This window comes from Echeneis naucrates, chromosome 21 (assembly GCF_900963305.1).
Source record: "Echeneis naucrates chromosome 21, fEcheNa1.1, whole genome shotgun sequence".
In the NCBI taxonomy this organism is placed as follows: Eukaryota; Metazoa; Chordata; class Actinopteri; order Carangiformes; family Echeneidae; genus Echeneis; species Echeneis naucrates.
This window is the reverse complement of record NC_042531.1, coordinates 6677064-6700343: the sequence shown is the minus strand read 5'-3', so window position 1 is coordinate 6700343 and position 23280 is coordinate 6677064. Positions and strand designations below refer to the sequence as shown.

At 42.2% G+C, this 23280-nt stretch overlaps 1 protein-coding gene across 1 annotated transcript; it reads left to right on the top strand.

Annotated features, from left to right (window-relative positions):
• The first annotated feature begins 7618 nt into the window (after positions 1-7618).
• tmtc4 (transmembrane O-mannosyltransferase targeting cadherins 4) lies at positions 7619-16272 on the top strand. Its single transcript, XM_029531001.1, has 18 exons — positions 7619-8095; positions 8252-8433; positions 8545-8660; positions 8751-8967; positions 10495-10582; positions 10789-10889; positions 11150-11242; positions 11440-11601; positions 11873-12075; positions 12376-12550; positions 12983-13114; positions 13255-13334; positions 13428-13535; positions 13635-13776; positions 13922-14036; positions 15477-15589; positions 15771-15840; positions 16006-16272. The coding sequence occupies exons 2-18, from the start codon at positions 8272-8274 to the stop codon at positions 16152-16154; spliced, it is 2226 nt and encodes a 741-aa protein (XP_029386861.1). The 5' UTR covers positions 7619-8095; positions 8252-8271; the 3' UTR covers positions 16155-16272.
• Positions 16273-23280: the final 7008 nt, after the last annotated feature.

The following is a 23280-nucleotide window of genomic DNA, read 5'->3' as shown; positions in this document are numbered from 1 at the left end:
CCCCTTTGTGCGTTTAGATTTGAGGATCAACCATATTTGAAGAGGCAGATTCCTTCAGTGAAGAAAGTTCAGCCACACAAGTGACGAGTGCACGGCAGAACCACAAGGTCTGTGGTGTTGATTTGAATGTTGTAAATGAGATATACAGAAGAAAAACAAGATCAGATTCATCACAGGAGCAGGACAGCTTTCTGCACAGTAGCGACGGCCTACTGAGTTCTCTCAGTAGTGCTGTATTTGTAAAGTGGACTGAAATAAAGCTCATCTGCATGACATCACATTGCTTTTAGTTTTTTTAACACATTCAGCACCTCAAAGGGGCCTTTTGTAAACACCGCATTCCCTGTTTTGGTTTGAAAAATCTAAATGTGGTAATTAGTTGTGTTCTTTTTGACCAGTTGGGAAGCTAAACTTTGAATGTTAGTAATATTGATCTTAGCCACAAGTGATGGCAGTCTGACAGTGAACATAATGCAGAGGCTCTCAGCAGTGTCATCTATGATAACTCTTCTCCTGATTTCCAAAGCCACTTGGAGGTACACTTTACAACACTTTACCTCCTGAAACGTAGGTGGAGTGTAGACTCACTGCAGCCGTCAGTGAGTCTTTGGGTTCTGAAAAAGGTTTGCAGAAAACGTATTACTGCTGAAAGGGGGCAATTCTTGTTTGGTGAGGGGCGGACGGCTCGGTGTGACAGATCACCTTCTGTCCCAAGAGAGATGCTAACCACTGCATTGTTGTCATTGGTACCCCAATTATGCAGCAGCACTCAGCATAGTCAATAGTCTGTAATGCTTGATTAAGCACTCTGCTCTCGTTCTTTAAATTGCGGATTAAAGCAGAGTAACACTGGGATTGCTGCCTCCAAAGAGCCTGCATCATATTAACTTTGGAACAAAAATCAGCATTTAAATCTCTTTGCTTCACTTTTATCTATTTCTGGGGCTCTTTGATGATTTGCCACTCCTTAGGATGATCTTGCATTGCTACTATGAAGCGTCTCGTGGGTATGGAATGCCATAAATAAAAGCCTGGAGCTACTTCCAGCTATAGAAACTGATGTTCATCTCATAAAGGAATCAGCGAACTGTTCCATACACCCTGCTGCCTAAAATAGCATGTCTCTGGAGCGCGATGTACACTCTGCGCAAAAACATCTGCGCCCCTCTATGAACCTTCCCTAGTGTTCGGTTAATTCTTTATCTGGAGCAGGAGTATGCACACAAACAGACACACATGCCGAGGCCAAGATGTATTTCCACCACCCAGCTGGTCTGTGTTGGAGTTCCTTAGGGTGTCTTTAGGGCTTGTGTCTACTGTATATGCGTTTTGTGTGCGTGCATGCATTTGTGCAGGCGTGTGTATGGATGTGCTTTCATGTGTGTGTCTGTGTGCGAATCCCCAGCCACTTCCCAGTATCACTCCTCAGATCTGTCTTTCCACCATAGCTGTCATAAGATAATGTGACAGGGTGTCAATCAAGCCGGGGCCTGGAGTGCCACGGCGACAAGAGGGTTTTTGGCGGAACACTTTTGTGAGCAACACCAGGGAGAAAGCAACAGCAGGGGCCACAGTACAGAGCAAATCAACTTATCCACTGCCAAGTCTCACACATCCCTGCTTTTTTTTTCTCTGCTATTCCCCTGTGGCCACCTGATTCATCCAACCATTCTCTTGGTCTAAATCCTGACCTCTGTAAGACAGAACTCAGCAGGGGTCACTTGAAGACAAAATGTTCTGCCGTCCCCTAAGAGAGCCAACCCTGGCATCTAGTGGATGACCTGAGTATCCGTCCTGTCTCCGTACCTGGGGGGCTACACTGTACAGTAGGCTAGCTGGGTGCTGCCACTCTTCCACCCTGAGCTGTGATGTGTCGTGATGGCTCTGGAAGGCTGGGCTACAGACACCTGTGGAGGCACCGGGTAAAGCTGATCGAATTGGACAGGACTTAATCTCCATCACTGTCCGGGAGGACTGCTGACAGCTGCAGGTGTTGGTGAGTAGTGGCTGTATTTGATTGTTTGCTGTTGAGTCCTTTTTTTTTTTTTTTTGTTCAGTGGATAAAACAGTGCAGAAAAACTTCTTTATTATGAACCATAACCACGACCAATTCACACTCTAATTGTGACACCATTTAAGAGAAACCTCTGTAAGGATAATTGAAAATAATGTCAATTTATATCCAAATGGTGAATGATCAACTTTACTGTCATAGCATTCTGAAAAAAATAAATAAAAGAAACTTCTGGCCATAATTCAGTTCTGTAACTCAGGAAGTGGAGAGTGTGACCAGAGGTGGTAACTCCAGCCTTTATTTAAAATGGAAAATCAGGATGCCAAGAAGTGAAACACTTCAGTGCTCATGCACTGGTCTAACATATTGTCATGCTATATTGGCTTTTAGTCCAGGACATCTTTGGAAGTACAGCTGATGCACTTTGTCCCCAAGTGATTTGAAAGTGACATTCATGGCATGTTCAAATAGATGTAGAGAAGGCACAAGGACTTTGTACGGAGGCACAGTGGATTCAAATGTGTTGCTATGCCGTTGCAGCGAAATGTAGCATGATCAGAACAGAAGCCTCCATACAAAGGTTCCTGATGGACGCCGGTCTCCTGGGTGCTCATCTTGATGCGAGGGCCCTTATCATAGAGGATCGCCATTTCTTCGGCCTCATGGAGAGAAGAAAAAGAGTCTTTGACAACCAGTGATCTAAGTGCAGAGAAATACACACACACACACACACAGTGGTTGAACACAAGGTGTAGAAATCTGTTTTAAGTCAGATGTAAGGAATGACACGTTAAATGTGAGACCTGCGGGAAACACGACTTTTATGCCTATTTCATGAGCTACAAACAAATGTGAGCAGAGATTTATGTGCAGTCATTCCTTCTTTTATCCTTTAGAATTGAAAGTAACAAACGCCATTGGGTCCACACTCCTAACACAATGGAATTAATTTTTTTTTTTTTTATTTCTTTCCCCCCAGTTGTTTCAGGATTAACTCTTGATTTCAAAATAAATTTGCATAGACAAAAACTTCTCAGTGGCATATGAAGTGTAGAAAAGCTACTTTATGTATGTATAAGTTAAACATGTAATCCTCAGCATACGGCAGGCAAAGAGTCCAGGTGAAACTCACAAAAAGCAATCTGAACACCAGCCCAGATGTATAAAGAAAGAAAGAAAACTGTTCAAAATAAAATGCAATGACCAATTTCTGCCCCTGTCTTTGAAGAGAGTAAAGTTACCACTGACACGTTGGCAGTTTAATGAAGCTGCAAACTTTTTTCCGCAGAAAATGATACTTCACTTTGTTTGTTTGCACATCGAATAACAAATTGACTTTGTTTTACTGTAAGATGCTTACTTTGCACTTAGGCATCATTATTATAATGTGTCATCTCTCTGGCAATGGATATTAGCCGCCATCTTAGCTCTTTAAGTGATAGTTTCTTTGCTCCTGCCTGCTGTGTCTCCCCTCATTAATGCAAGCTATTCTCCATCACCAACTTCTGAAAAGGGACTCACCTCATTCAGGCCGCAGAACTCTGACAAGGATGAAATTACTGTTAGCTCTCATGCCTAATTAAAGCATAGATGGCTCACACTCAGTAGACTTGACTGTATTAATGCCATTCTTTTACAAGACAAGGCTTTGACTGTAAGTAGCAGCACGTTGGGTCGCTGGATGGATCCTGTACATTGTGCTTTAGAGGATATTTCAGAGGTAGTCCTCCAGCCGCAGCTGTCAAACAGAGTCCAGCTGTGTCATTCTGCCTACATAGCCTAATTACAAAATTTGAATTACAGCACTAATATTATTATTACCATAAATAAAGGTGGTAGTGAGGATTTCAATTCAATTGGACTGATTGCATGATGGCCTCAGAAGCTTTTAAGAAAAACGGATTCAGTAAAATAACAGCTCTCAGTCTTACACATTTGCTTTAAAAGTTGAAATCTTGCATCATTAAAATTGAAGAAACCTGCAGAGTTTAGTGTGCGGGCAACCTCTCAACCTTTCTTTTCCCTTTGTAGATTGTGCTTGGATGTGCACACTATCCACAGTCTTGAGAGAAAAAAAAAAGAAAAGATAAACAGCATTTTGTTAAATTTGAGACTTGGGTAGGAACAGTGTTTGCTTTACCAGACAAGATTTATTCCGATGGGAAGTTGTTTTTTATTTTTATTTTTTGAAATCCTTCAGTGTGCTTGTTATATAAATGAATTTCTACTGTCTGCGAGAACATGCTGCATTTTTCCAAGCTGCTGAGCAGAAGGAAATGAGAGACGGAGCTGAGGAGAAATTGACTACCCTTAGCTGAGAAATGAACACTCGGGGATACAGAGAAGTGATGGGTAAAAATAGTCCCAGATTGGTCATATACAGTATCTGTGTGTGTGAGTTTTGTGTGTGCTATGTATGTATGTGAGGGACAAAAAAAAAAAACCAAACAAAAAAAAAAACAGAACAGCGAATTAGCAGTTCTTACATGCAGGTTGGCGGGGGGAGCTTTAGAAGAACCTTGAACATCAGCAGCAACTGATGAAGACCTTGGAAGTGCTTGAAACGGCGTTTGATTTCCCACGTGAAGTCCCCGTGGCACAGCTCAATTGTGAGGAGATTCAGATTCAGCACCTTTGAGGGGAGAATTTCAAAAGGAGACAGTGCAGCTCCACTGCATCAATAGTCACTTACAAGAACTTTAGAGGAGATGAAACGCGTATAAAGATGCAGCACTGTCTTTAAGGATAAGTTTTGGGAGTGTGATATTAGGAAACTTTTGATCAGAAAAGGTGAGGCGTGGAGCTTTATCCAGATAATGATTGAAGCCTGGCTTTTAAAGCGGTTGAGACAGGCCATGTGACAAGTGATGGCTCAATACCTGGTTTACAGTCAATTATATCTCCCTCACCTTTGTTGTAGATGTCTGATCGGCCTCTGGCACCCAGACAAAAATAGGAATGTTTTCCAAGAACAGTGACTTTAAGGGGGAGGGTGTACAAAAGGAATGATGCTTCTAGAAAAGGCAACAAAGGTTTTATTAAGGAAAATAAGGAAAACATTGCGGCACATTAGAGTCAGATGAAGAAGCTTTTGGATTGTATGAAAATTTAGAATAACCTTATCCTCGACCTTTACACCAATTTCTTATAACATTTCTTTAACATCAGTATCAGACAAATATAGACATCTGGATCTGTGGCGGTGATCATTCTTCAGGGTACAAGTTCTCTGTCTGCTGCTCCCATACAGCTCCCATTAAGGCATTCATTCATCGGCATCAGAGCAACTGCTGGCCTGCATTTTACCACTTTGGACTGTTAACTTCTGCCCTTCTCCCATAAAGAATTAGGTTCATTTAAAACTTACACACCAGGTAGTTTCTTTGTTATGCACACAGCGTAAAGTTTTCCATTTTTGTACAGTCGTTCTCAATATGTGAATGTTCTTCTTTCCTCAAAAGCATAAGAACCTCTGAGCCATTATTATAGAATTAACTGGCTGAAATGATTGTGCTAACCTCATAAGCTCTCAGAATAAGATCGGCCATTGGTATTCTAAATGTGTTATTTTTGACCTGATGTTCCTCGGTAGGCATTTCATTTTTTCTTCACAATGAAAATTAAATTCAGAGCAATAGTGGATGACATGAATTAGCTTGATGTATCATTTTCATTTAGTAAAGCTTGTAAATATTTCATGTGTCAGGTCTGAAACGCATCACATATCATTAGAGATCATTAATATTATGTGAGTAGTTCACATATGTACTCACCATATCAACATCTTTTAAAATGCTAAATATCATGCCCGTGTATATTTTAACAAATGCGTCTTATTTTTGTGATTAGCACACTTTTGTTTAAGTCTTTGTTTTATATCAATGTACGTCACACACTGTGATCAGAGAAAATAAAACTGAGCCAACTGTGATTAATGATGAAGAACACACGCAGGCTGCATCTTTCATCTCAGGATATTGCGTGATGCCGAGCCATTTCTTCATTTTCACGCCATTTGACCCTGACCTTTCCTGTCTGCTGTGACTCTGTGTCAGCCTGCGCACAATCAATGTCTGTCCCCTTCTGTGTGATCACAAAAACAGTGGACGTTCCCTGACAGGGTCTCCACTGTCAGCCCCTGTCTCCCTGATTTGGGCCATGAGATCTTCCACTGGTAAAACTGTAACATCCTCCCTCATTATCTCCTCCACTCTGCCCAGCCCTCTGGAAGTGATGCTAATAACATGAATTCCAACTGACTGACATGGGTGAAGAACCAGGAGATGAAATCTATACTTCATGCATTTTGCATGCGGTGGTAATTAGGCAATTTTGGGAGTACTAAATGTTTCTGCAGATGTTCCTGGTGAGACGGGTAAAAACCTAAATCAAAAACCAGAGATAAACACAGAGTATATTAGGAATTATTTGCAATTTCAACATCTCTAGTGGATAACATAGCTACGGTGAAGGAAATACATGATTCTTTTTTCGCCAAGTTGGATTCGCCAAGTCCTTTAAAACCTGAAGCTGCACCAAACAGCACCAACTGCATTTGGCTGTTCAGATATCGCAAGTGATGTTTTGGAGCACGGCCTTAATTATATGTGCTTTCTTGCTCAATAAGTGTCTACTTCTCTAACCAACCTTGAGACCCATTTTAAAGGTCTGAGAATGTGCCCTTGACAATTGTCCCCCCTCCGCCCCCCTCATCACCCTGGGCCCCTGGCTCTGGCCATTAGGGAGATTCCTTGTCTTCCCTAAGCAATGACAGGTGAAATGGAGCACAAAATCCCAAAGCCTGCTCCGGGCCTCTCCATAACCTCAGTACCTCTAATTCTTACAGACACTCGTCTTTATATTAACACTTCTTTCTGTTCTTTCTGCTAACATATCTTCTGGCAGACAACAGATTATGCATGTTTGAGATAACAGCTGCACAGTCTGACAAAGATATTTGGTGGCAAGGAAAAGTATGCGTACCCATTGGAATTACCTAGATTTCCACAAGAAAAGGAGACAGACACAATGTGCTTGAATGAATTACACGCAGTGTGTTACTGTCTTTACTGAGCAGATCCATTTAACGCTGATGGGGAAAAAAGTGAAAAAGTGAAACCCCTGATTTAATAACTGACTGAATCTCCTTCAGAAAAAATAGCCTCAAACAGACACTCCACATAGTCTCAGATCAGACCTACATAGATCTTTTTTTTTTTTTGGTCAAAATGGCCAGTTCCTTAGGATGTATGAAACACAAGCACAAGAAAAGTAACATCCTCAGGAAAAGCTTTTTTGGCTGTGTGTGAGGCTACATTATCGTGTGTAAAATTATGACAGGAGGATGGAGCACCCCGGTAAGACACTGAGTGAACCTGCACCGACATCCAGCTGGAAAAATAAAAGGAGCACGGAGACTTTGAAGAGCTCTTCCTTTTAACTTAATATCTGCTTGGTAGTATTTTCCTATTCATACATTTCTCAGAGAGAACAAGCTGCACGGTGCGCGTTTGAGCTCAGTTCAGGATCCGCAGCTCCTTTATATTCCACCAGACTTCTACTATTGGCTGGAGAGTAGCATGTGATTATGACGTCACACGGAAGTGCTGGATTCCTGAACGTGGATTTTTGTTTACAGCCGTGAGGTATCCCGTCCGCTGCCCACCGGTAGCACTATTCAAGGGATGAAAACCAATACGGTCTTTGATTTTTATTAGATAAGAATAGTTGGTATCACTGGACACATCTACTCCCGAGCGTCTGATATGTTTGTTCCGTGTAGTAAAGATAATAGCACCGGCTAACAAGACAATGCTAAAGCAACGCTTCGCTAGCTTGCTAAATTCCCCGGTACCCTTCAGGTTACACCGTCAAATATCTGTCCGGGACAGTGTCATCATTTCACCACACTGTCAAAAAATGAGAAGTTAATCACTTAGGAGGGTTTGCTGGTGCTGTCATCGCTCCCCTTTTTAGCGAGTTGGCGTTTGCACCTTGGTAGTTAGCCAGCTAGCAGAGAAGCTAACATGGGAGTCGGACAAGACGGGGTGACCCCTCACAGCACGTCTCTGAGAAGATAAGGTACGAATCCAGCTAGTGTGTAAAGTCTGTGCTGTTATTGTCCAGACAGTCGTGTGCTGTTTGGCTTCAGCTATTTGCAGCCCATGGTTTGGATATTATTTGGAGCATATGATGACCGTCTGCCTGCACCCATCCTCCATCTACCTGCTGCTACAGGATGACCGAACGAGTGCAGCATGGCTTTGTCTGATGTCTATTGGGATCGTCAGATACCCCTGCCAAAGCTTGCTCCAGTCCAGGCTAAGGCTACAGTTGCCCTGGTGGCACTTCTGTGCTTCATTAATAGTTATGACGGGGAGTTTGTGTTTGATGATTCAGAAGCAATCGTCAACAACAAGGTAACTTATATTTAAGATCATCTCAATCATGCTTATGCTGTGTCAACACAGTGATGTCCTGCAATGGTCCGTGCTGTTGGCGTCAGTCTTCCTTTTGTATTCCTGTCTCAGGACTTGAAACCAGCAACACCGCTGAACAACATCTGGACCAATGACTTCTGGGGAAGTAACTTGAGTAGCAACTCGAGTCACAAATCCTACCGACCTCTCACTGTCCTCACGTTTAGGTGAGGCCTCCCGTGTACTGTATTTACATTCAAACATCTTGCCTCTTTAACTGCTTTCACTCACATACCTCTAACTGTTTCACTGTGCAGGCTGAACTACCTCTTGGCAGGAGGCCTGCACCCTGTTGGTTTCCATGTGCTGAACATTGTCCTCCATGCTGTCATATCCGCCCTTATGATTGATGTGTTTGCCATACTGATTGGTGGACTGGCCTATGATGAGAAGGATAGGATACTGAACCATGCCCCCAAGACTTCCCTGCTTGCTGCCCTCCTCTTTGCTGCACACCCAGTCCACACAGAAAGTGTAAGCAGAGTTAAGAATCAAGTTTGGACAAATATAGCAGAGAAGTTTTCCGACAGGGTTTGTTCTTCTTTGTGTAGCGCACAATAGTGCCAGAGTTGATTGCATTTCATATTCTTCTTTCCTACTGTTTCCACTTCGATATTGTTTTGCCAAAGTTGGTGAATAGCTTGGAATGTCCTTTTACAAAACGCATCATACAGATTATGACATCAAATTCAATTATGTTCCTCTTCAGACATGTTTTAAACTATCCAAACATACTCTTTTTATATTTAGTTTAACATGGCTCCCATGTAAAAAGTGAAAAAAGGGCCTGTAAGTACACCCGCAGTACTCTGTGTATCCAGTTCCTCACTGAAAAATCTGCAGCAGGCCCATTATTGTTGCTCGTTCTAGGTTGGATGGTTAAACTGCAGAGCATATCAAGATGATTGGCTTGGGATTTTCTGAGTTTCTTGTACACCAATTGTGGCAACTAGCAGACACATCGGAACAGTATGTGTTGAATAAATAGACAATACCAGTCAAAATTTGGATGCACTTTCTCATTCAAATGAATAGGAAAGTGTGTTCAAACTTTTGACTGGTAGTGTGTGTATGTGTATGTATATATATATATATATATTCAACATCTTAAAAGGTTAAAAACTTAATTTTATTTTTCATTAAGAAGAGCAAATTACTCTGACATTCTCCATCTATCTCATTATACATATAATATACACATAGAATGTGATGTAATGACTAAGTGTTTTTAATTGGATCAGCTCCTGTTCTTCTTGTTTGGTTAGACAAAGTTGTCTTAGTGGGCCTGTGCAGCCCATTGTGTTTCAGGACTGGCACTTGTGATTTTTGGACTGTGAATAAACTTTTCTTAACAACATAGATTCCCTTAAGCAGTGGCTCATGGCATCTGGACTTACTGGGCCACAAGTTTTAATACAAAACATGCAGTGGTTCCATGCCAAGAACAAAAGCCCTCTCTCAGCTGGGAGTGCAGGGTTAAGGTACACATGTAGCTTGGCCTGACTATTAGTTGTGTCGGGTTGCTTATTGACCTGCCAGCATATGTGTGTTTGCTGTAAAGCTTGGTTGGAAGGCAGCAGTTCTCCCTCTCCATTCTCTTTAATCATGCAGGGCAAGGACTGGGTGAGACCTGGGGGGTGGGAGGCAGGCAGGCTGTTGGCTTTGGCCTGCTGTATGTATCAAAGCAGACAACCCCAGGATGCCAACCATACTGTACCCACACACCATATACAAGACACAAACCAATAGGTCACGCTGCTAATGAGTCATTCTTGCTATTTCTATTAATAAGCCATACCATTATAAGTCTATTCATAACTGAATGTATTATGCTAAACAGACATGATGTGCCAGAAAATGCAAACAATTTTGAAAGGGTGCATCTAATCCTAATGCCATTTCTTAATGTTTGGTAGTTTTACTTTTTCTGTAAAACATCACAGAATCACATCTTTAACCCTCTTGCTCTTTCTCCCTGTTTCCTCTTTCCACTTCAATAAGGTGGCTGGTATCGTGGGTCGAGCGGACCTTTTATGTGCCCTGTTCTTCCAGCTCTCTTTCCTTACCTACTGCAAAGCTTTCAACAGAGGTATATATCTAATACAAGTCCTGCCACTACTCTGTATGTATACTTTAATACTGTGTAGTACGAAGGATATTCAATGTCTGCTGATAAATGTGGTTTCAACATAAAACATTATTGAGCTGTTGATTTTTGTTTTTCAAATTCACCTTTACCTATATTTTAAGCCTTAACTGTTCATAGTCAACTTGCTCTTTGCTTTGTGTTTTCAGGGAGTGACAGAGATGAGAGGTTTTCTGTCCAGTGGGTTGTGGTCAGCCTCTTGCTGTGTGCAGCAGCAATGCTCTGTAAAGAACAAGGCATCACAGTCTTGGTAGGAAGTCTTTTTGTAAAGCCATTTTACTCTGAGTTAATGATTTCACAACATCTAATAATAACAGTTCTTCAATGTTCGTTAGTGAGGCGTGATAAACTCTCACACGTTGAACACACCATAAAGACAACAAATTTAAAACCTGCAAGTCTCCAATGTGTTTTTCATATGTACGATGGGTGCTCAAGATTAATTTTGTTGCTCCCCCATATAAATTTTAAATGCCATTTCTTCTTCCCTCTCTCTGTATTTTCCCTCAGGGTGTAAATGCAGCCTTTGATGTCCTCCTGATCTGTAATGTTAATGTGTATGAACTCAGCCAGAGGCTTCTCCTTAGGAAGAATTCACTCGATGTGAGTTACAGTTTATACACCCTCCCCCTCTTGTCATAAATTATGTACTTCCTTGTGTGATTAATGCCACATCACATATATGGTTTAAGCAAATCAATTGGGATTTCTTCTCATTGTTACAATGAACCAGTGCTTGAAAGTAACTTAGCAAGTGGTGATTTTTATTTGTCACTGACAAGTCGTCATTTTTCTGACAGCTGAATGAGATGTTACGAACAGGACTGCTCACACGATTGGCTCTCATGGGTCTTGGAGGACTCTCAATGCTCTATGCACGCTGGAGGATCATGGGAACAGGGCCACCAGCTTTCACTGAAGTCGACAACCCTGCTTCCTTTGCTGAAAATGTATTTCTTAGAGTGAGTAACATTTCCTCATGGGATTTATTTCCTCTGAGAGCTTGCTAGAGTTATGTGAGGTTACACTCCAGAATTTATCTTTATTTTCTTAAATTATTAAGACTCTAGGTTCATGTCTATGTTACCATAAATTGAGTGAAGTACAGTTTATTCCTACATTGTTTAAGTACATCTGATATTGTGTTTTATCCCAAGTAATTGATTCTGAACCTGAAATGCTCCTCCTGCCCTCCTCCAATCTGCACACATCCTGTTCCTCTTTGATTGGCAGATAGTGAACTATAATTACTACTACTCTCTGAATGCCTGGCTGCTGCTGTGTCCCTGGTGGCTGTGTTTTGATTGGTCCATGGGCTGTGTGCCTCTCATTAAGTCAGCCACTGATTGGAGGATGGTGTGGCTGCTGCTGCTCTGGTGCATCCTGATAGGCTTGATAAGCCAAGCCTTATGCTCACCGGACAGCCAGAGAAGGAGGTAAGCAAGCACAGCCATCTCCCACCTACTGTAGATGAGCTGAATTACATGTTGGCCTCTTGAGACTTATTCGTGATTATGAAAATTTTATCATATCCACTGCAGTGTGACCAGAGCATCATGTTTTGATTGCCGTTAGGGGAGTTTTAAAATTCTCTACTGATTTTAAAGACAGGCTGTATCTGGTTTGCCAAGAAAGTTTCCTTCGAACAGGATGTTGGCCCCAAATCATACAGGGACTAACCTGAGTGTCATATACGTGTGTGTAACCCTTCTGTGGCGTTTTCCTCTCTTTATCAGGACACTCACCTTGGCTCTGGTGCTGCTGGTGGTCCCTTTTCTGCCAGCCTGTAACATTTTTTTCAGGGTGGGCTTTGTAATTGCTGAGAGAGTGCTTTACCTGTCTTCAGCTGGCTACTGCCTACTGCTAGCCTATTCCCTGGGACACTGCTGCTATCGCTGGACCAAGTACAGGGTAGGGCTAAGCTATACCAAAAAACACCACTCCAAAGTAAGAGCCACCACATGTCTCTGACAAATGATAAGTGATCAGGTGAAGCATAGATGCAACCCGGTGACCTTTCTGTTTCTACAGCTGATGGCCCTCGCTGCCCTGGCTGTAAAGTCTTTCAACTAGCCACCTGTTTATGCAGCGTTGATGCTTCAGTAGTTCTGTGATGCAGAGTAGGAACAGACATGAGAAATGACTAATGACTCACCTATAAAGAGATTAAACAGCAGGTGGTGTCCACATGTTTCCTTGGTACATTTCAAGGCTATTAACTCTGGCTCTGAGAACATTTATTTTTTCAGGTTAAGGGTTATAATGTACTTAGAGTACATGGATGTTAAATGTCTTCTTTTTTTTTTTTTTGCTTTCTTTTATATTCTTCCTGTCACATCACAGAAGCTGCTGTGCGTGTCAGTGCTTTTACTGTTGTGCGTGTATGTAGCTCGCTGTGCTCTCCGTAGTTATCAGTGGCGGTCGGAACAAAGCCTTTTCACCAGTGCCCTACCTGTCTGTCCACTCAATGCCAAGGTATCAAAACATTTGCATGTTTACCTGCCGGTTTGCAGCATGTTTCAATTTCCACTTGTAGTCTACATGTGGAAATACATTATAGCCAAGCAGTTATGGTCCCACTTGGGTGCCTTATGATGTTGTGACTGATTCCACAGGTTCATTACAATGTAGGTAAGAACTTGGCAGACAGAGGGAACACTACTGCTGCGATCAAATATTACAGAGAAGCAGTCAGGTACATATTCTCACCAGCACTGGCAATCCAAAAGACCACTAAGAAATAAGCAAGGAGTTTACTTTATGTTGGACTTTTTCCTTTGACCTTCAGGCTCCATCCCACTTATGTCCATGCTATGAACAACCTGGGGAATATCCTGAAAGAGAGGAATGAACTGATAGAAGCGGAGCAGCTTTTGTCTAAAGCTGTTTCTATCCAGTACGTCATCTAACACAGAGGTCAAACGCAGCAGTAACACACAGATGATAATTTCATTTCACTGTTTGGTAACACAGCAACTGTTTTTAATCTGCACAGGCCTGACTTTGCTGCTGCTTGGATGAATCTGGGAATAGTTCAGAACAGCTTGCAGAAGTTTGAGGAAGCTGAGCAGAGCTATTGGAATGCCATCCGTTTTCGAAAAAAATACCCAGACTGCTACTATAACCTGGGACGGTTGGTAAGGCTGTACATTGTGTGTAGATTGTACACAGTAGTCTTAAAAACAGAGAATTGTTCAATGATTGATTTTTGCCATATTACAGAGAAAGGAGAAAAACGTCTTTAGAGGCGCTGTTCTTTATTTTTCTCTCCTTTCATGAAAGTATGCTGACCAGAACAGACATGTGGATGCCCTGAACGCATGGAGGAATGCAACGGTGCTGAAACCTGAGCATAGTCTGGCCTGGAACAACATGGTCATTCTGCTGGACAACACTGGTAGCAACAAAATGCACACACACACACACCCACGATCAATGAATTCTGTGAATACTGTACAGGAATACTAGTAATTCAGCATTGTGAGCGCTTAACTAACGAAATCAAACCTCAAGATTGAAACCTGCTTAAATTTTCAGACAGTCCTTTAATACAGACTAAATCACTCTGTTTTCTTCTGCTGTTAAAGGGTTGTTTATGTTGTATATGTTTATCATGATAATAACAGTAAAGGTTGTGGCAGTAATGACAGTACTCATCCGTTTCTGACCAGATGTGATCTTCATGTGTCACTTTACTTACTACAAAGGACTCTCTGTTCCCACTGCAGTTTGTTTCAACATTAACAGCCAAGAAGCACAGCATTGTTATTTTGGAATGGCAGGAAATCTAAATGGCCAACAAGATTAAACCGGAAGAGCAGGAATCAGCAATGCTTGAAATTTATGTATTAAAGCTTTGTGTTGTGAGTTTTGAAGGCACTCTTCCCTGCCGTGTGGAGAATGCTCTGATTTCCAAACGCTCGAGCCGTTTTGTCAGAAGCTGCTCCCGTGGGGGCGGAGTCTCCCAGGAGGGCACTGGAACTGTCCAATCAGGGCCCAGGGTGTTTCTGATCAAACGCGGGCAAGCACAGCCAGAACAGCGCCCCCTCAGAGTTCCCCCCACTGCATTTGTTCCCCAAATCTGACAGAAAAAAATTCTACCCCTCTCTCCAGCTCCCCACCAAACAAAAAAAAAAAAAGGTGAAAGAAAAAAGAAGAACAATAGGTGTCATTTTCAAATAGCAAGGAAATTGAGAATATTTTTTTAACCTCCCCCAACCCATCTTTTTTTTTTTTTTTTTTTTTATGTTGATCATTACACAAACAAAAGCCAGAATAAGTGTATATTCAGGCGGATGCATCCAGACACAGTCACACATTTACTTGCATGTTGTCAAGCTGTGTCTGAAGGGCACAGGCCATGACTCAGGACATGACTGTCATTGTCTCCCTGACTGTCTGTCTCTCTCTCCCCCTCTCCCTCTCTCTCCTTCCCTTTCTTTCTCTTTCTCCATTTCTGGCCAGACATCAGACGTGTCTGTGACAGAGATCAATAACCCAGTGGGCCTTGTGTTCAACCTTAATTAGGAGACTAAACCGCTCCTCCATGTGTGGAGAAGGAAAAACTCTGCTCTAGACACTGCTGACAAATAAAGCAAGCAGTCAGATTCTCTGTCTACCAGCTGTTATTACCAGTGTTTCACTGGGTTTGGCTTTTTCACAGCTTTTTGAATGTCAACACACACATTTAGTAGCAAATGTTATGTGGCCATTTTTAAGTAGATTACATGAGAAAAAGAAAGATGAGTGTATGTTTGCGTTTAACTGTATGTGAGTGACGTGTATCATGAAAGATTAACATGATTTCTTTTCTTTCTACTTGTCTGCTGTCTTTAAGGTAACTTGGGTCAAGCAGAGTTGATCGGCCGTGAGGCTCTGAAGCTTCTCCCCAACGACCACACTATCATGTTTTCATTGGCTAATGTCCTGGGGAAATTACAGAAATACAAGGCCAGTCTGAATATTAGAAACATTTCAAGTCTGTATCTAATTTTTTTCCTGCATGCCCGTGATTTTATTCATTGGTCTCCTCAGCCAGGCATTTTACATTTCTCCTGGAGGTCCAGACAATTCAGTATGTTTTGTCTTTTGTGTTCTTTAAGTGTTTATCTTGTTTTGTTTCTGTCCTCAGGAGTCCGAGGGCTTCTTCCTTCACGCTCTTCGAATCAACCCAAATGCTGCTAGTTGCCATGGCAATTTAGGTAAGGCTACTGTAACTTAGCTCATAACACATATAAAGTGCTAAAAAGCTAAAACGATAACTGTGTGTTAGCAGAAGGAATTTTGTGTTGTTAGCTGACCTAAATTGAATGCACTAAATGAAGGGAAAATTAAAATTTGTTGCTGCTTCTCATGTCTGTCCTCAGCTGTGCTGTATCATCGCTGGGGAAAGCTAGAGCTGGCAAAGAAACACTATGAGTTGTCTCTAAAGTTGGACCCCGAGGCTCCTGGGACCAGAGACAACTATAACATGCTGCGACGCAAACTGGACCAACTTAAACGCAGCGCACCCTGAGGGAGCCTGCAGGGACCCCTGCCTGCCGTAAAACACATTTTTCCATTGTTCCACTTAGTATGATTTTATCTCACTAATTCTGGCTTTTTACATTTTGAAATAAAGACCGTGATCTGTGTGTCAGGCTCTAGTTTTGTTATTTCACTGCTTAAAAGGGGAAAAATGTGTTGCACAATTACAGTTTGTCTTTTTGTAGTTGAAACTTTTTATGAAGATTTTTTTAATGTGTGAGGCATCTAGTTTGATTTCATCTGTGAGACGTGTCTCGGGCAGGTGTGCTGGATAGATGCCGGTACTGGTTACATGGTTGTCTGCACTGTGCTGTTTTGTTGCCCCGTTTGAAGGCCATGTGGAGCTGATCCTCCGTGAACCTCGTCCTCTTTTCATCTCTGACCCTGTGTTGTGTCAGCTGGACAGAGCGCCATGCATGTGTGGCTCCAGAGAATCTGTTGTAAAATTTATTTGGGTTGGCCTCCCGTTAGGAAACCCAAATGTTTCTATACTCAAAAGCTGCTATAGTTTGGCCGAAGAGCGTCGGTCTGTGCGGCACCAGAGCTCAGTCCTTTCACACGAGCAGGAAAAACACATCACACAAGCATCAGCTGGTAAGTGTTGACCACTGATCTGCTAATGTGGATATCATGTTTGTCTTAATACCAGTGCTCTTTGTTCCTGAGTGGGGTGCCACTCTGAGGTTCAATCCCCCCATCACCACTCTGCCAACCCCTCTCCCGCTGTAGCCTCTGTAGTTAATGGGAGAAAGGTGTTTGGGCTGAGAAGTTTTTCTGAAGTGTCCAGGAGGAGACGAGGGGTCATCTGGGACAGGAAACTGATGGCCGGTGCTGTATGAAAACAGCTCCATAGCACAGAGCCTTCAAAGGGAGATGGGGATGATCTCCCTGGGGATGCGCACACACACAGAAATATACGCACACACAGGCTTGCTCTTCTTGAAGAATGCTGCAGAGGGAAAAGGCGACCCCAGTGTGGAACATCAGTCAACAAGTGTGCACCCGAGGTCAAAGTTCATTGCACTTCTATTTTTTCACCTGCTTCCTACAGCTTGCAGGAAACTTTTGAAGCTCTGGCGGGTTGGTATGGCTTTGCTTTAGGGGCCGCTAAGTTTGTTTACACATACAGTACAATGCCCCAGTTGATGCTTTGATGCTTGGAATAAGTTACTGATATGCACATCGGGGGTGCCGCAGCACACATGGCCATCAATGTGCTCTGTGTACAACCTCCTAAATATGCAACTAATATCACATGATGAAATTTCCTTGTTAGTAGGCTCGGGTTTTATTTTTGCTGCTTTGATGTAAAGATCCAGCGGTAGATATACCTCAACATATAACAAATAGCCTGTACACGGTGCACAGTCACGGTATTGTTGAGTCAGAGAAAACCTGTTTGAACAAGACTCGTGAAAAGGTCAGAATGGTGAAAGGGCTTCATGCTATGGAGCCAATGCAGACAGAATAAGATCAAAAAGGTTTTCATACTGACATTCGAGACCAAAAGCTTTTTCTTCATATTATTTTTCATCATGCAGCGTAACATGCAGGGCTACCGACGTAGGCCGGCTACAATACCATCACCTATTCACTTTATGTACTTATGGATCCTTCCTTTACTTGCTTTGTGATCCCTTTATTCCATGCCTGCAGCGGACTGTCTAGCTGCACAGCTGTGCTGGCACATCAGTGGGGGAGTCTACTTTTATCATAATCATTCTTTGAGTACCTTTCATTATCATAAAATATGTGAGTATTAAAGGGATGGACTCACCGGTCCTGCCAACATCTTCATTATCCATTCTGACTGACAAAAACCTGCTGTCCCAGGGAGTGACATTAATAAAAGATGGGATACTACTGCCTTATGAAGTCCTTCCCTTGTTCTCTGGGTTTTCACTGTACAAATTTACCTGCTTGGATGCTCCATCACAATGATAATGAAATCAGCTCCCAGGTGGGTTCCTTTCTTGTGTTCCATTAATCACACAGATGAGTTTTGATCAGTGTAATCAATGGGTTCAGGAGAATCATGTCTGATTGTTCACAGTCAAAAAGCACTCACAAATCAGTAATGCTAAATTCAACAAGGCATTTTATTTTGATTGTCACAGAACTTGTAACGAAAAAGAAAGAAAAAAAAAACACCCATTGTCACCCTTTTGTTGCAGCAGAATATTCAATAGAAGAACCACAAGCAGGAAACACTAATTTGAACCCACTGGGGGTGTTTTGGAACAGCAGGTGTGCTATTTTGCCTCTGATAAGCACCAACCCACCCAACAAAATAGAGAAACACAAGGTTTATCAAAATTGTTGCGTGTAAATGTCCTGAGATGTTAAATGAAGCAACAGCAGGACTATATGTGATGGTCACACTAAATCTGAGTGACTTGTGTTTCCACAAACAGTGCCCTTACGATTCCATTATTTCAGATGTATGGTTGAGAAAAGCTTCAGGCGGAAAAGGTGAAGCTGTCAGCTGTCCAGTAAGAGTATTTTTATTGTTTTTCATGGAATGTGGCGATGGACTGGAAGCAGGCGCAGACACGGACACTGTACATCTGTACAAGTGGCTTTGACAGAGTTCTCATCAATGTGACAGGATGTGATCAAGGGTGGTCCTGTGATGTGTCTGCTGAGCCTCTGTAGGACCCGCACCGACCTCCCTCCTCCCCCACCAACCACCACAATCCTAATGGACTCTGATAGGCACCTCCATCTCGCCTGTCTAATTGATGTAAATACTGCGTATTTGAACCCGCAGTCCTTCCCACTATCCCAGCCGGCCCCTCCCTCTGTTTCTTCTAACAGTAGGGGTCAGAGGTTAGGCTGACTGAGTGATCATTAGAATGGCAGTCCTTATTAGAGGAGCAGCTTGTCTGACACCCCATCCGCATCCTGGAGAGGGCTCCACCTCGTCCGCTTCATCTAGATCATATTACATGACACGACCTCCGAACAGATACTACCAGTGCACTACAACACTGTAGGCCACTAGGGCACGGTGGCATTTTCGGAGGGCTCCCTTTGCCTTTCACAGCGCCTCTCTGACACCACTCTGTCTGTCTGGCTCCGATGCACTCTGTCATTTTAAGGAGGGCTACTGTCAGCAGGCATTGGGACTGCCGTGTCCACATGCCCTGGCGTTTTCAGTGGTGGTCTCTGTAACAGAGCATCCAGCCACCCTCTTGAGAGTCCATGATGTCGTGGCCAATGATTAATAGTTAGAGATGGGCTATAAAATGTCCAGTGTGGGCAGATGCTAGCCAGGGCTTTGCTGAACTGATATAATGGACCTAGTCTGCCAATTTGGCTCCCTTACAAAGGCTGGAAGTTCCCCAAGATTGATTCTGTTTCTATGTAGTGGTGCCCTGGGGGCTGAATGTTGAGGATTCACTCTTGTGAAAAATGTTGTGGTGTATTATCTTCAGCGGAGAAAAGCACTATGAATGATCATGGATATAACAAGATGGCAAATATACTCACTGACATTTGCATGCAACAGTGAAAATCTTAAGCTGATTTATGATCATTTTATCATTTCTTAAGTCAGGGAAAGGCTCTGAAAAAGGGGGGTGGGGGTGGGGGGGGGTGGGATAATTTGCAGCAGGAGCCTTCTGAGGCTGTTTTGCAAAACAAAACGAAGCAGCTAGACCCTTATTGAAAAATATAGTGCAGTGAGACGGAAATTTATTAACTGGCACCAGTTAATGTGTGCATTATTCATTTCTGGTGAGCATGAAAAATGATCTAAAGAGGTTTGAAATTGCAGACGCGCAGGCTGACTGCACAGTGGCTGGGCTTGCTGGTTCGTTTCATCCTCTTGCGGGGGTGTTTGGGCAGAGAGGTGGAGGGACAGAGGGATGGAGGAAGGAGGGCAGGAGGAGGAGTGCAAGCCCCTTTCTGGACAGTAGGGCTTTCCAGTAACAGCTGTGCTTCTCTCACGAGGGGGCGGCAGCAGCACTGGGAGAGAGGCTGCTTGGGACAGATGGACCAGCCCAGCACCACCTCCCCTCTCACCTCCCACTGCCGCTTCTCTTATTAAAAATACATCTCTACCACTATTAATGTGTGTGGAGAAGCGTATGTGCATTCATGCTCTATGTGAGGGGTACAAGCTGTATTTAAGGTTTTGCTCGTGTACAGTACCACTTAAGGGTCAGCTTCCCAAGTTTGATTTTTCTTTTCTCTCTCTCTCTTTTTTTTTTTTTTCCTTTTTCAACGTTTCTCCCTCATGTCCTCTGGCTTTTGAATTGAGGTTTTTCTCATCCTGCTGTTTGCTCTCTGACTTTCCTCTTCTCCTTCTTCTCTCCACTACTGCTACGGTAGGAGGTGGTGGGCAGGAGTCGGTGCCAGTGGCATATGGCTTTCCACTGCGCTAAACATTCATACAAAAGACAGGCCCATCAGTCATGGCTGTGGCCGGATGAGGGGAGAGAGCAGGCCACTGATGAATGGTGTTTTTGACTTACCTGCTGTTAAAACATTACCTCCAAAACACCAGCTCCCCCGAAGCACACACAACACTAAGAACGCTCTGATATTGTGAAATGCGACCCTTGCGAGCACACATCATGTACGCCAGGTTATAGCAAATAATAAATATGCTTCTTAAACCTCTTGCACAGAACCCTGGGTCAGGCCTTCATAGACCAATTAATGCAGAGCATCTGCTGTATAGAGGGAGCACGCTAAAGAACTTCTGAGCCATTTTAAGCGATTTAATAAGGAGGAGAGCTGCTTCCTGCTTGCTCCAGTAGCTCTCATTGCTGGAGTAAGCATGGAATGGGTCTCCTCGATTAGACCAAATTAATCCATTCTTCAGGGATTCTTTTTCTGGTTCTATGGTGAAACTGGCGCGCCTTTGTTCTTCCTTGAGCCCCTGTGTTTTTTCTGCCAAATTTAACAGAAGGCTCGGAGGGTAACAGGGGTCCAACCCAGTATCACCTTCTGGAGCAGAGCAACTAGCAGAGAAAGACAATCAGCCTGAACCCTGCTGTCTCCAGCACAAAGTGAAAAGACTCTAATTGGGCTTTTTTACGCTGCATTTTCCTGCAGGATTGCTGGATCATGAAAAAGCAATTAAACCTCAGAGCTGCAATTCATTCACTTATTTCTATCCTTTCATTGGAAAGAGATAATTTTGAGATCACTTATGCGAGACAAGACTTATGCTTTTGGGTTTTGTTTTTTTTTTTTTTTAGAAATTTGGGTTGTTTTTTTTTTTTTTTAGTTTTCACCATGTGAGAGAAAAGCTATCTACTTAAAAGATGCTAGAACATATTAGAGCATATATTTAGACTAATGGAAAAAATCGTGAGTAAATGATCTCAGGGACAATTTTGGAAATTAAAAATTTAACTTTAGCCTAAACCTTTAAAAACTGAAACACAAATTGTGACAGGACTGTAGTTCTCAGTGTTACATCTAGAGGCAGTGCTGCCCACAAAACCATGACCAGAGGACTGCAGTATAGAAAAAGGAAATAAATAAAATCTTCATGAAATATTGTTTTCATTTTGCCTATAAAGCAGAGATATGCACCTGTCAGGTGACTAAACAGGCGAAGGGTTTGTAATAAGAGCCTGCGATGTGCATTTTGTGAATACACAACCTCTGAACAGAACGTTTTTTCTTTTTTTTGTTTTTTTTTTTTTTGGGGGGGGCAATTCCTGATGGTGTGTGAGTCAGACCTGCTATGAATATGTAATAAGCGTTTTTTATGAGCCAAGATTTTAAGGGTAATAAGCCTGAAAATAGTTAATTAATTAGTGAGGACATTAAATTACTTAAATGGACAAATACATTATTTCAAAGAACAATTTAACAAGCAGCATGATATGTTTCCCCCTTCAAAATAAAAGAAACATTGTGGCCTACCTGAAATGATTTCCTGAACACACAATTTGAGTAAATATTTAGTAAAATCCATAACCCAGGGGAGCCTTATTTACTTTTACTGGCTGCATTGGAGCAGTTAAAACTAATCATAGAAGTCCTAAGGACTTCTGCATCAAATAGGACAATTAAAATCTCCTTTATTAGATTTCTGTTATTTATTTTTAAACAGACAAACAAAAAACAACTTAAACATTCAGTAAATGAGTCAATTTCAGATATTGTTAATTACTGAAAATAAATTATGTTAAATGGCAGCTAGATGTGAATAATTAAATCTTGGTACGTTAAAATAGGAAAATCATTTAAAAGCAATTTAATAAAATAATTAGAGGGTATGTAAAAATATATTATAACTATGTAAAATTATGTCATAATAAAGTAATTAGAATAACATTGTGCACATTTTCAGATAGCTGGATAAATACTTTATTTATCCCACATTGGGTCATATTTGAATAATAGTAATTAAACATTATAATTAACTTTGTATAATTATTTCATTTTATTTTTTATGCTGTTTTGTTTTTCTCCATTTCTAAAACAGGCTCCCAGTAATAACACATAATTAGGGACACACTGGATCACCACCAGCCATTGGGCCCATTTTCAATCCAAGCATTGTTAACCATGCGCATAACTATCTCACAACTCCAAATGTTCCAGTCGGCAGAGTCCATACATTGTAAATTAGGTCTGTTAATGTACTCTGCTCTGCTTCCAGACACAGAGAGGGACAGTGGTGGGTGTCACTGCACACACACACACACACACACACACACACGCACGCATACCCTCTCCACCTCTCACACACACAGACACACGCAGACTACGTTGTTGGCTTTGCATGCACTTTTGTTTTCCCACCATGCACAAAGTGATCAACTATCACACCCCAGACGGTGAGATGTCAACATGAAATACCTTCATTTGCATCAGCTTTAAAAATGGCCTGACTTCTTGTTATGCCAGCGACCCACCAGTGCCTCCATAAAATTCACTTTAGCCACGGGGGTCCTGAGACCTTGCTAAATACTGCCCCAATACTGCTGTCAACAGTCCGTCAATCACATGACAAATCCTTCTGATTAAACAGAGCTTCACTTGATGATTCACAATGGACGGGAATCAAATGAATTAAGTTCGGATGTGTCTGTGTCACAGAATGTGTTTTTTTGTTGTTTTTTTTTACACATGACACATAGGAACAT